This window comes from Elephantulus edwardii, unplaced genomic scaffold (genome assembly GCF_000299155.1).
Source record: "Elephantulus edwardii isolate Elephantulus edwardi_28Jun2011 unplaced genomic scaffold, EleEdw1.0 scaffold00062, whole genome shotgun sequence".
NCBI lineage: Eukaryota > Metazoa > Chordata > Mammalia > Macroscelidea > Macroscelididae > Elephantulus > Elephantulus edwardii.
In genome coordinates, this window is record NW_006399812.1 from 6,937,859 (window position 1) to 6,951,887 (window position 14,029).

The following is a 14,029-nucleotide window of genomic DNA, read 5'->3' on the forward strand; positions in this document are numbered from 1 at the left end:
AACAACAACAACATACAAATTCAGCTTTTAAAGAAGAGAAAAATATAAAACAAGGGAGCTCTGGTGGCCTAGTGGCAAGAAGATGCACTGCAATCCCAGAGGTACGCGGTTCAAATCCACCAGATGCTCTGCTCGAGAAGGAGGGACAATCTCCTCCTGTATCAGTCAGATCTGATTACAGTACACACACACAAAAATAATAAAATTTTTAAAAAGAAAAATATAAAACAGTAAAAAAGGCCTCAGACTTATCTTAATAAAAAATATTAGCAAGTCTTGAATGACCTGCTGAAAGATGGCATTTTCTCATTCAAAACATAAGATGAATAGAAATAATCCAGGTCATGTTGCCATTTCTATTTCATGAACAAGGAATACTGGAGGACTGTCTTAAAAGACAGGGTCAATTTCTCTTGAAATTGAGTTGAACTTCTACAAAGTCAGTAAATAACATGCAAAAAAGTGCATTAGAAACCATGAATCCACAAATACATATCCTGCTGTAAAAAAGAAAGACTAGATATTCATTAGAAAAGCCCTGAGTCCTAGGGACTACAGACTTGGGGGACAGCAACGTCAAGCAGCATAGCATGATGTTCTATATCTTATTTAAGTGAGTATGAACTGGGGTGTTTGCAAAGAGTTATCTAAGATACAACCACTGATCTCTCTCTGTCCATAGCAAGAGAGAATAAAAGATGTATAGAAGCAATGAGTCCAAGAGCTAATGGACCATGTAAACCTCCACGACAACAACTGCCATGACCCTCAGACCAGAATTAGTTGGTGCCTGGTCACCACAGCTCATCACTCTAACAGGATCACAGTAAAAGGTCCTGGGGAGAGTGGGCAAAAAATGTGGAACAAAATGCAGTAACAGAAAAATGACCAGGCTTATGGTCAGCTAGAAACTGACAGAACTTAATCATTCTCCAAACATGGAACACAACTCACCATGTGGATCCCTATTAGCCAAACAACAGACAAATCTCCAAGGAACACACAAGAAGAACTGATTCCGTAGAATAACCAAGCAAAGGAAATGAAAAGAGCATCCTATGCCCCAAAAGTGGGAAGGGGGAAGACACAAGCATTCAGGAAAATAAGAATCACAGGGAGGAAGTGGGGAGAGCGCAGGGACAACATGGGCATTGTAGTTAAGGACATATTTATTTCCAACCATCCAATAAAACTTACCCAGGAGTTTTGCAATAACATAAAGGGCTTGTCCCCAAAGAAACAGTTTTCCATCACGGCCACAGTTACTTGGAAATCTCTTTTGACTACCAGGGTTATATTTTTCAAATTCAACAAAGTCAGCAGGCACATAATAGTACTTTGGCACAACAGGATATCCTGTTGAGTTAAAAAAAAAATAAGTAACAAGTTAGTATCCTCTTCAAATTATCATTTCGAAAACTTCCCATGTTTAGAAAAGAAAACAGTTTGTACAAGAGCACTTGTTTGTACAAGTACACTTGATAAACCATGACGAGAACACTGAATATTTTTAGCTCCTGTTAGAAAATAATGAAAAGTATGAGAAACATTTCTTGAAATTAAAGCATGCATGTGACACCATACATCATGTTTCAGCCAATAATGTATACATAATAAAGTTTTAAAACATTCAAAATAGAGCAATGCATTGACAAGTATTTGGAGCCATGGAAGATGGTATTTAAAGGGGGGAAAACCCAAATCTAAACCAACTTTCAGAGCCAATGAGTTGAGAACTACTTTAGTCACCCTACAAACAAGAGTTCTGACTTATCCTGTGCCATTCTATTCATTACTGACACACATAAGCCTATTGTTACAGTCACTGTTTCAATCCATCTCATTGAGGGTCTTCTCTTTCACTAAGCCTTTCTAAGCATGATATCCCTTTTCAAAGAATAGCCTTTCCTATTTCCTAGCAACATGCCCAAAATAGGTGAGAAAGTTTTACCATCCTTGTGTCCAAGGAGCACTCTGGATATACTCTTCCCAAGACACATCTGTTTGGCTTTTTGGCAGTCCGTGAGATAGTCAATACTCTTCTCCAACAACAGAGCTCAAAGGCATCAATTCCATCATCCTTATTCCTTGCTCAGCTCTCACGTACATAGCAAGTGAACTTGCAATGCATGTTTAGATTTATAGCAGACAGTATTTCTATAATGTGCAATGTGTTGAAGTCACACAGATGACATAATGCGTACTTATACATGAAAAATTATAATCCTGACTCACTGAGACATTAAGACCATTATTACATTTACTATCTTGGGAAAAGAAAAAAAAATACTAATTTATCCAATCTCCTATTAAACCTGTGACTTTGTTATGACTCTTTTTGAGGACAGAACAAAACTGCCCCATAGGGTTTCCACAGCAATACATTTTTACAGAAGTGGGCTGCTGCATACGATCCTTTGAATTGGCTAGTGAGTGTGAACTAACCACCTTTTAATTAACAGTCAAGTGCTTAAACACCACACCACCAGGGTCCTTTCTGACAAGCCAATTAAAAATGTTTCCTTGACAGAAATGAAAAATGTTATTTAAGGAGCACAATCTATGCATATGACATGAAGGGGTGAAAAGGAGACATTTCAGTAGATAGAATTCTACTTTTTGAAACATCAGCTTAGATAAAACTTTATTTTCCTAATAAAATTGTATGTTGTTGTTGCTGTTAGGTGCTGTCAAGTACAAGTCAAAGCGACCCTGTAACAACAGACCTGAACCCTGTCCTAGTCTGTGCCACTCTCGTTCTTGCTGACACACTCAAGCCCACTGTAGCAATCACTGGTTGGAGGTCTTCCTCTCCTTTACCATCCTTCTACCTTTCCATGCATGGTGTCTCCAAGGCATAGCCTCTCCTTGCAACATGCCCAAGGTATGTGAGATGAAGCTTCACCATCCCTGTCGCCAAGGAGTACTCTGACTTGACTTTCTTTTGGCTATCCAGAGGATAGTCAGAAATCTTCTCCAACACCACAACTCAAATATGTAAGTTTTCCTACAATTTCAATTTTCTTCATATATCAATAATAACACTCGTGCTTAAAATTTCTAAAAAGAACATCATTAATGGAAAATGATGAAAACTAAAATTGTTACACTATACTGTTGTTTTTATATACCATTGAGTCAAGTAAAACTCGTACCAACACTATTAACAATGGTCTCAAACCTTGCCTTATCAAAAGCAAACTTTACTATCTCTTACAACACCTGACCCGTCGCCACACAGTCACTGTGGCAGGAGAAAGATGAGGAATTGCATCCTCTGAAATCTGCTGGTGAGATAGCTATGACTCAGTTCTGACTTGAGAGCAATCAACAATGACATATACATATGTATAAAAGATATATTCAAAATAATAATAATATACCATGGACTCTAAAATCAAGTCCTGAAAAGATGACAATGTTTAAACAATAGAATTACCTTTCAAGTAGGGCAGAGCCTCTTTTAAGATGGCCCTCTGAGCATATTACATTTGATGTCTTGAATAAAAAGCAACCACTTTATCACTTGGTTCAATATACTTCAGGGACTGAATTAGGTAATTGTTAGCAGAGAATCTACAGATACCTGAAAACAACACTGACATTTTTAAAGCAATGGCCACCTAAATTCATCATCATCTTTGTCTTGCACTGTGAACTTAAAAGCATAATTATTATAATACAATACTGCAAATTACTATCATTTCATTTGAGTTTGCATTCATTCTATCAATTTAATCTGAATTGCTACGCTTTGAAAAAAGACCAATGTTAATATTTTGTAGGAAAATCAAGGAAATATTTAAAAAAAACTTTCTTGATACCTTCTGTGGTCTGATGAAGTACCAGCGTCAAAAGATCGTTATATTCCTTTGTTTGTTTGGGATTGCCTCTAAAAACTCCTAAAATATAAAATTAAGTAGCAGCTGATTTAATAAATATCATAAAAATACTGTCTTAAAATCTATGCGCCTTACTGTGGTTATTTCAGTTCTTTTCTACGTAAATTACCACATTCAAATGGAAAAAGTAATGCAAATATATTAACAAAAATTGATCTTAGAAGGTCATGCTAGGACTTAGAGCTAAAAACTAAATTTTAATCATTAGAAATTTCTCTATTCAGAAATGTGAATATTTATTCCTAAATGTAAGTACTGTAGATATGCATAATTTCTAGTAATAAAAAATTCCGTCTTATAAATACAAATAATATATTACTATAACTTTTAAATGCTTCAAAGTATATTTTTAATTCTTTAAATTATTTAACACCCAGTCAGCAGAGGACCAACATATAAAAATACAAAGCAGTGAATGCTACAGAAGTACAATCTATTTTTCTGGCTGAAAGGAGTCATATTTCATTTTGGATCTTCCTTAAATGATTTATATCTTAAACCTTAAATTTTAGAAGTTCACTTACCATCAATCATCAGGTAAAGGAAAAATATAGGAAATTCACATTCAATGTCATCAAATAACTAAGAGACAAAATAAGAGCAGGATTAAATTTTTCACTAACAAGTAGAACAATTAGGACATATGCAAAATATTTCTTTATAGTAATATCTTAAAATTGGGGTAATTTCAAGAGTAGTTTAATTGTTCGTTTTTAAAGACACTTATTACAGATTTATTTGTTCACTCTATCAAATAATAATCCCTCATTGAATTAACGTCTGCTGAGTACTTACTAATGGCATTAACCTGATGCAAAGAGATGAACATAAAACAAGGGAGACTTCTCCCCTAGTGTCACAGCCTAGGGATTAGGCAGGCATGCAGATAAGTAAGTGCAGTATCTGAAGAATACATGGTTTAACAGGAACATAAGGAATAAAACATATGAGTCACCTTAAGGGGTCAGGGAAGGAGATATCTTGGATAATATCTGATAGCTTTCATTGGCAATATCCCTGGCTTCTACCGTCTAAAACTAAACAATAGTAGCAACCATCAGGCTGAGACAAAGTCTACCATGACCCATAGCAATCCTATGAACAACAGATCTAAACTTTGTCCTATGGTGTACCACCTTCATGGTCCCCATCAAGCTCAAGCTAATTTGTTGCAATCACTGTGTCAATCCATCTCATTGAGGATATTTTTTCCCACTGATTCTCTAACTTTCCCAGAATGATATCTTTTTCCAAGGACTAGCTTCTCCTAACACACCTAAAGTATGTGAGATGAACTTTCACCATTCTTGCCTCAAAGGAGAACTATGGTTATAATGGTTACAAGGCAGTGTTTGCTTTTTTGGCAATGAGATATTAAATCATCCCCAACAATTCAAAGGCATAGATTGTTCTTCAGTCATCTGTATTCACGGTTGAACTTTCAGATGCACAGGAAACAACCATGAGAAATACCATGGCTTCGAGCCGGTGTATCTTAGTTTATAAAATGACTTCCTTGCTGTCTATTACACTGGAGAAGTCCTTGATAGCAGATTTCCCAATGCACGTCTTTGATTTCCTGTCAACTGCTAACATGGTTGCCGATTATGGATTTAAGTAAAATGAAATCACTGATAACTTCACACTTTTCTCCACTTATCACAGGGTTGCCTAACGGTCCAGAGGTGAAGAATTTTGAGGGGTTTTTTTATGTTGATAGGTAGTCCATCTTGAAAGCTCTAGTCTTTTACCTTCTTCAGTAAAAACTTCTTCACTTTCTGTAAGCAAAGTTGTGCCATTTGCACAAAGCAGGGGTTGACAGATGTTTCTCTAAACTTGATGCCACATTCTTTTTCATACAGTTCAGCTTCTTGAATGATTTGCTCACAATAAGATCAGATATAGAGAAAGAATATAACTGTGACTGTGCTGCAGATAAATATAACCTTTTCTGATTTTAAAATAGGCATGGTCCCATTATTCTGTTCAGATAACTGTTTCCTGGTCTGTGTCTATGGCTCACATGAGCACAAGTAAGTGTTCTGGATTCCCATTCATCTCAATGTTATCCCTAATTTGTTATGGATCCACACAGACAAATGTCTTATTGTCATCATCAATAAAACAAAAATAAATATCTTTCTGGTATTCTCTGCTTTCAGCCAAGATCCATCCGACACCAGCAATGATATCCCTGGAAATATTTCTTCTTCTAAATCTAGTTTTCCTTTCTGCCAGGTCCCTGTTGATATATTATGCCAGACTTTTCTGAAAAATCTGCAGTAAGATGTTACTTGCATGTGATATTAATGATACTATTAATTAATTTCTACACTGTGTTGGATCACCTGTTTGGGGGAATGTGAATAAGTATGGGTCTCTTCCTGTTAGCTGGTCAGATGGCTGTCTTCCAAATTTCTTGGCATTGACTAGTGAGCATATCTAACACTGTGTCTGTTTCTTGAAACATCTCAATTTGTATTCCATCAATTCCTGGAGCCTTATTTTGTTGCCAGTACCTGAAATGCAAGCTGGATTTCTTCCCAGAACCATTGGTTCATAAGCATATGCCACTTCTTGAAATGTTCTAGTGTTAACCAATTGTTTTTTGTGTCTTCTGCATACTCCTTCCATTTTCTTTTGATGTTACCTGCATCAATAAAATTATTGTCCATAGAATCTTTCAGTATTACAACTAGAGGTTTGAATTTGTTCTTCTTTCAGCTTGAGAAATGTTGATAGTGCTCTTCCCTCTTGATTTTTCAACTCTAGTGCTTTGTACATTTTGTTATGATACCCTTGCTTTGTCTTCCTGAGTTGCCCTTTGAAATCTTCTGTTCCGTTCTCTTACTTCAGCATTCCTTCCCTGTGTGTTCTGGTTTCTTTCCGTTCTACCGCAAGTTTCAATGTCTCTTTTCCCAGCATGGTGTCTTTCTCTAAGGACTGGTTCTTCCTAAAAGGATCTGTTTGTTTGGGTTTATTTTCTTTCTTTCTTGTCTTCCTAATGACCTTTGGCTTTATTCATGGATGATATTCTTGATGTCATCCAACACCTCCTCTCATCTTCAGTCAATATTGTTCAATGCATCAAATCTTTCTTGAGATGGCTTTTAAATTCAATTGGGTAGACTAAACTTGTATCTTCGTTCCTGTTGACTTGTTTTAATTTCCTTCACCTTCAGTTTGAACATGAGTTGTTAATGGTCTGTTCAACCGTAAACCTTGTTTTGAATGCTTATACTGAGCCCCTCCAAGGTGTTTTTCCACAGATTTAGTCAATATGACTCCCGTGTGGTATAAGGTGAGGTTTCTGTGTAGGTTGTGGTTGTAGGTGTCATCAATTCAATATGAATCATAACAACCCTGTGAATAGGACTTTGAATCTTGCCCTCTCCTGCACCATTACCAAGGCTCCAATCAAGCATACCTTAGTCTTTAAACTGACATCCTTTCTCTTTAGCATTTGTATACAACATATCACTTTTTTCAGAAGAAAAAATGTTTATTTTAAAGACATTACCTAAATCTTTGTACTTTCTTTTTTAAAATTTTATTAATTTTAATAAACATTTACAGATATTTTGGATTTCCGCTCATTCATTGCAACACATCATTTAATTTCTTTACTGCTGCAACCAAGGGTGTTTATTATTAAGTCCAAATAAAAAGAAATCTCAACAACTTCAGTTGTCACAGCTAACCACTTCAATTGTCACAGACATCTTTAATAGTGCATTGTTGCCATTTATGGTTTTTTAAAGTATTTGTAAGGAATAAATAATTCAATGTACAAATTTCTATAATGCAATCTACTGTTCCACTTCTGTCACCCAGCCCATATCTTCCAACTACTATTTATTCATTTCGAACTTTTGCATTCCAGTCATTGAATAATAATACCGCTTGTCTGCATGTTCAATCAAACTGCAAACGTTGGCAGAAATCCTCAGTTATTTCATCTTTTGCTTTAGTGGCTGGTATGTAAATGTGGATAACAATTTATTAATAAGTTTGCCTTGTATGAGTATGGATGGTATTCTATTATAGCACTGTACTTCAGATAAGATCTTGAAATGTACTTTTTTGATGATTAATGTGACACCATTACTCCTCAAATTGTCATTCTTGCCATCATATGATTATCTAATTTTAAAAGTCAGTAATAGTCTGTCTCAACTCACTAAGGCCTTGTACATCACTAGTTATGTGTTCCATTTCATTTCTGGTTAGTTCTAATTTTCTTATATTCATACTGTGTCCATTCTATGTCCCAACTACTAAAGTATGTTTGCAGGTCTTTCTCCTCATTTTGAGTTCTGCCAAGCAAGCAAATGTAGATCCTTTACTGGGTGAAAGCTTTACTCCACTCCCATCCACTCTTCGTTTAAAGAGGTGGCTCTTCCTCAGTGGTATTTTAGTGCCCTCCAACTTGTAGGACTCATCTTCTTTCACTATATCCACTAATATTCTTCCATTATCTGTACAGCTTTTGAAAGCCTGTTATTTCATAAGTGGATGGCCAATTCTGCTTCTTAGTCTGACTAAATCTGGAAACTCCACTGAAAACTGTCCATAATGAATGACTCTGCTGGTATACGAAATATCAGTCGTATAGCTTACAGCATCACAGCAACGTGCAAACCATTACAGTGCAACGTGATAGATGAATGTCTGCAGATACTGCTGGAAATCTCCAGACATTCCTAATGTCCCCTAGGAGATAAAATCACTCCTGAATAAGAACCATTGACCCAAGTCAAAGAGTGACAGAAATGAAAGATGGCTTTCTAAGATCTGAAAGAGGCGATGTCTGCCAGATTGAATGATCAATAAAAGGGATGAGTGAGCAAGAAAATCCGAGAATGACTCTCACATCTGATTCTCAGACTCCTATAAAGAAGGGCTCTCAGGCAAGTTGTCAAGTAAGTTGGAAAGGAGTAAGGTCACAACAAATGAAAAATAAAATGTCCAAGAAAAGGGCTCTGATATAAGACAATCAAGTGCCAAAAAATAAGGTTCAGTGAAATGTGAGAAAAAACATCTACTATGACCCAAACTAAGTGAATCACAGATGGCTACCAGGGAGTGTTATGGAGAAAAAGTCTGATTATAAGGTGGATGAGTGAGTGAATGAGTGAAAGGGGATAAACCAATCACAGCTGTGGCTACAAGGAAAGAGAAGTCAGGAGGAAGACGGGGCTGAAGGTTGGTTTGTTTGAGAATGAACAGAACAATGTCCACAGTGGGGAAAGACGTTCATTTGATTTGGAGTACCAAATCAGAAGGCAGTCAGGACCAAGATGCAAATAAAAAACAGAGACATATACGCAGAGGGAACAGAATATGTCACACATATAAGAGAACAGATAGCACTTTCAATGGGCAGAGAGATGACCTAAGTATGGATGAGGAGAGGTGCACTGGAGAGATGATACAGAAATGAAGGGCTCTGAAGAAGGAAATGAGGGGAACTTCAGTACTAAAGGGAAAAGTTAGAAAGGTTTTCAAAAGGCATTTCTTGCAGGGCAACATAGGATACGGCCAAGCCATAAATGTCACCGTAACGAGTGGACAAGGATGTCATAAATCCTTATGGTGGTTGATGCCATGTGTGCTTTTCCCTGGTGGTACCCAAGGTACAGAGAAAGATAGACTCTACTACATCAATCCATAGATGAAAGTATGTAGGAAGCCTGCTTCAAATGTAAATGCTGTGAGTTACTGAAACAATGTATTGAATAGAAAAGAAACAGCTAAAGATGTTCAAGAGATGAGCTGATCTTTCGGCTCTACCTAATATACTACTATAAATTCTCAAAAATACACATGATAAAATGGCTCCTAATGCTCCCAAGTAGTAGTCAACGGCACAAAAAGAATGCACTATTAAATAAAATGCACAAGGCAACTTCACAATGAAACAAAATTGTACACATCTGATTAGCCTGTGAAACTTAAGCTTAAATAAAACTGTAAAGGTTAAATGTTAACAGCCAAACAAATTATAAGGGTAAAATCACTTATATATTTTCTTCACACAAATTCATGGGGAAATGACCTTTGGTATCTTGGTTGAAGTTATGATTATGTCTACAAAATTCTTTTCTATCTATCTATCTCACTAAATTATTTAGCAATGTGAATGCAGATTTACTTTTTGATGGGGTATTAGTGGAGGGCATAGTTGGGAAGTCTTAAAAATAGCTAGTATAAAGATGTAGTGTAGGTGTACACACCTGAAACAGAAAATTATTTAAAAAAAAAAACATTTGAAGGGCTATCTTTCAAAAAGAAGTATCTAAATGGAACAGAAAGAGAGGGAAGAACTTGCAGTTACACTTCAACAAGAGATTTGCTACACAAATAAAAATCTGCTAGTATGTCAGACAAACAGTATGGAGCAAGTAGGAAAAGAATAGAAAATGCAACAGAAAAATGATGCACTCAATGATCGAGCAGGATCCACATGAGCAAACTGAACTCAACAGTAACATTCAAAAGTAAAAATTATTAATAAAGGAGGTCAGAATTGCGTCCACTGTGGAAAGCTGGGCCACTTCAGTAGACAGTGTCACAGATGAGAGCCACAGATATGCAAGGGAGTAGAGAGGAAGCTCCCACTCACTTGCTATAAGTGTGGATTTGAAGGACACAAGGCCAAGGGTGGCCCACATCAAGTCCTCATGGCTGACAGGACTGACAGGTCCCAGCTCCCACTGGAAACAAAGGAGGATGCTTCAACGATTTAGATCCTTCCAGAAGAGCTGTGGGTGAGCGTTAACATTCCTGGTAAGTAAATTTGTTTTCTCCTGGACACAAGAGCCTACTATTTGGTCCTAAAGGCCTTCTGAGGTCCCAACTCTTCTATTTCTTAGTTGTTGGAATTGATGGAAAACCTCATAAGCAGTTCCTTACTTCACCTCTGCCTTGCATGCGGACTTGCAAGTTATAAAACAACCCAGTGGTAGATGGAATTTGGTCCAGGACTTAAGAACAATAATTGACATAGTTGAGCATCTACATCTTGTGGTTCCTAACCTTTATACTATAATAGACAAAGTGCTAGTCAATAAGACTTTTATTTTAAGAACCACTTTCCCCTTTGTAACTTGATTTGTGCCACTGTTAGAACCTCTACTTGGAATATTACTTTTAATTTTTGACTCATGTACTTTTAACTTGGTTAAAATTGTGTCTTCTAGGCTGCAACACTTCCATGATACATCTTCAAGGATAGGAACATGTATGGCTAAGCACAACTGAAACAGTGCATCTAAATTCCAAAATCAATCTCCACAATAGTCTATGTGTTTCCTACTGCCAACGGGGCCCTTTAGAGTAGTGAGAGAAGATCTTCACCCTGAAACCTACAGCGTCCCTTTTCAGCAGGAAGTAGCTAAGAGAATACGCCATCCCCTTTTCCTTATGAATCAGGGTGAAGTCTCTCTCAGGGAGGAGTGATAGGGAATGGCAAAGGACACACTGACAAAGGAGATTAATCAGAACTGGCTTTGACAAGCACTGTGGCAATGGAACAATTAAAACAGACTTTCAAGGGGGGGGGGAAGAGGAACGAACAGGGAGGGGTAGAGAAAATAGTGCAACAATGAATGGAAATCCAAAATTTCTGTAAATGTTCAATAAAATTAATAAAGCTTAATAAAAATTAAAAAAAAACACACACTCCAGTGGTAAAGAAATCAAGAAAACAAACAAAAAGAATTGTGCTGGCAACCTAAAGACATTTGTTCAAATTCACCACCTCTTTACCAACAACAACAACACAAATGGCAGAAATGGCCAACATGCCACAAGGACAAAAAAGTAGAACTGAAGAGATGGAACAATGATCTGGAAGACAAGAGCCACAGAGGATAAATACTAGAAGTAAAATCAGAGATGAGACATAAAGAAAATAAAGAAAACATTAGAATTGTGTGGAATGACATCAAAAGCAACAACATATGTATGACTGGAATTCCAGAACACGGAAGAGACAGAGAAGTCACTAAGAAAATTGTGGAATAAGTCCTTCAGAGCAACCTGAACTTCGTCCTTCATCACCATTGCCTCCTGCTCATATGTTCTTTCTTGAAATTCCTCTGTGTCAGACAATTCTTTTTGGTACAGTGACTCTGTTTACTCCTTCCATCTTCTTTTAATGCTTCCTGAATCATTCACTATTTCTGCCCATAGCATAATTAAGCATTGCAACTCATGGCTTGAATATATTCTTCAGTTCTTTCAGTTTAAGAAATGCTCAGTGAGTTTGGCCCTTTTGATTTTCTAACTCCAGCTCCTTGTACATTTCATTAAAATAGTTTCACTTGTCTTCCCTAGTTACCCTTTGTAATCTTCGTTTCAGTTCCTTAAGTTCTTGGTTCCTTCCCTTTGCTTTGGCTTCTCAGTGCGCTAATGCAATATTCAGAGTCTCTTCTGACTTCCATTTTGGTCTTCTTTCTTTTTTGTAATGACTTTTTGCATTCTTCCTAAATGATATTCTTGATATCTTCTCACAGCTTATCTGGTATTTGCTCATTATTATTCAAGGCTTTCAAGCTATTCTTGAGTTGGTTTTTCAATTCATGAGAGATAGACTGATGGTCAAATATTATTCCTGTGGATATGTTTTAACCTTCATTAATTTTAATTTGAATTTGCATATGCGCAGCTGATGGTCTGTTCCACAATCAGCACCTGGCCTACTTTTCACTGCTGATATTGAACTTCTCCAATGGTTCCTTCTACAAATGTAATAAATCTGATTCCTGTGCATCACGTCATGCCTAATCCATGTATAACCTTCATTTATTTCTCTTATAAAAGATATTTGCTATGAATAAATAATCAGAATTTTATCATTCTATCCCGATCCTCATTTCTGTCACCAAGTTCATATTTTCTGACTACTTAGCCTTCTTCCTGGTTCACATGAGAACAGTTAGATGCAAATGTTGAGTTGTAGTCATATTAACCTGGGTTCTGCATTAAAAATTTTTCATTTCTAAAAACCTAACATTTTAAAAGCAATAGCACAAAGAATTGGCATGTTGCAATAAAAGAACTCTTTCAAGAAAAAAAAAAGTTAAAATTATTGAGAACTTATTATGTGTCAAGCATTATGATAAGAACTTTTGGAGTGAAACATATTTAAAGGTAAAAAAGCTTATTTAATTCTTTGCAAGATCTCAGGAGATAAGTTCTATTTTTATTTTAAACATGAATAAATGATATTACATTAAATAAATTCACTGTCATTTGTGTCACAGTCAATAAGAGGTGGAACCAGTATTCAAACTCAAGAAATCAGCCTCCTGAATCTGTTGGAAGGGTAGACTTTAGAAAAAGCAAGGTGCAAGCATTCATAACTATAACATTCCTAGACCTCAATCAACACTTTTGTTTTAAGCTGAGATTTTAATTTCTACTTTCCTGAAGAAACAATTGAGTCTTTTCTGGCTCAAAATGTTAGGGATGAAAGAACAAGGAAGAAAAGAATTGGAATTCCTAATTAAGATGAAGAACTGTCATTTGTATTGTTGTTGTTGTTGTTGTTTATGTGCCATGGAGTCACTTGCAACTCATAGCGACCATATGTACAAGAGCCCTAAACTCTGCTCTGCTCTGTGCCAATCTCACTGTCTCTGACACACTCATCCCGATTACTCCAGTCACCAAATCAATCCATCTCATAGAGGGCCTTCCCCTCTTGTGCCTGCCCTCTACCCTCCCAAGCATGATGTCCTTCTCCAAGGACTGGTCTCTCCTTACAACATGACCAAAGCATGTCAGACAAAGTCTCAGAATCCTTGCCTCCAAGGAGAAGCCCGATTTAACCCTTTCCAGGATGAATCTGTTTGTTTTCTTTGCAGTCCATGTTACCCTCAGCACTCTTCTCCAACACGAAAGCTCAAAAGCATCAATTCTTCTTCTATCCTCCCTGGTCATTGTCCAGCTCTCTGACACATAACAAGTGATTGCAAAGATCATGGCCTGTACCAGACACACCTTAGTCTCATACAGGTAAAAAGCAGAGTACACCCAAGGCTGCATGAAACTCAGTCGCAGGACGCTTAGAAAGGGCAGAAGGCAGAAGAAAAGACAAGACACCTCAGCAGAGCTAACCC

At 36.8% G+C, this 14,029-nt stretch overlaps 1 protein-coding gene across 2 annotated transcripts in view; it reads right to left on the reverse strand.

Moving 5' to 3' along the window:
- The window catches only part of PHKB (phosphorylase kinase, beta), a 206,318-nt gene that overhangs the window by 82,153 nt on the left and 110,136 nt on the right, over nt 1–14,029 (reverse strand). For both annotated transcript variants that reach the window (XM_006887813.1, XM_006887814.1), the window contains exons 11-13: nt 4,427–4,484; nt 3,825–3,902; nt 1,198–1,356 (exon numbers count right to left, since the gene is read on the reverse strand). In XM_006887813.1, coding sequence (XP_006887875.1) covers nt 1,198–1,356; nt 3,825–3,902; nt 4,427–4,484 — 295 coding nt within the window. The remainder of the gene's footprint in view (nt 1–1,197; nt 1,357–3,824; nt 3,903–4,426; nt 4,485–14,029) is intronic.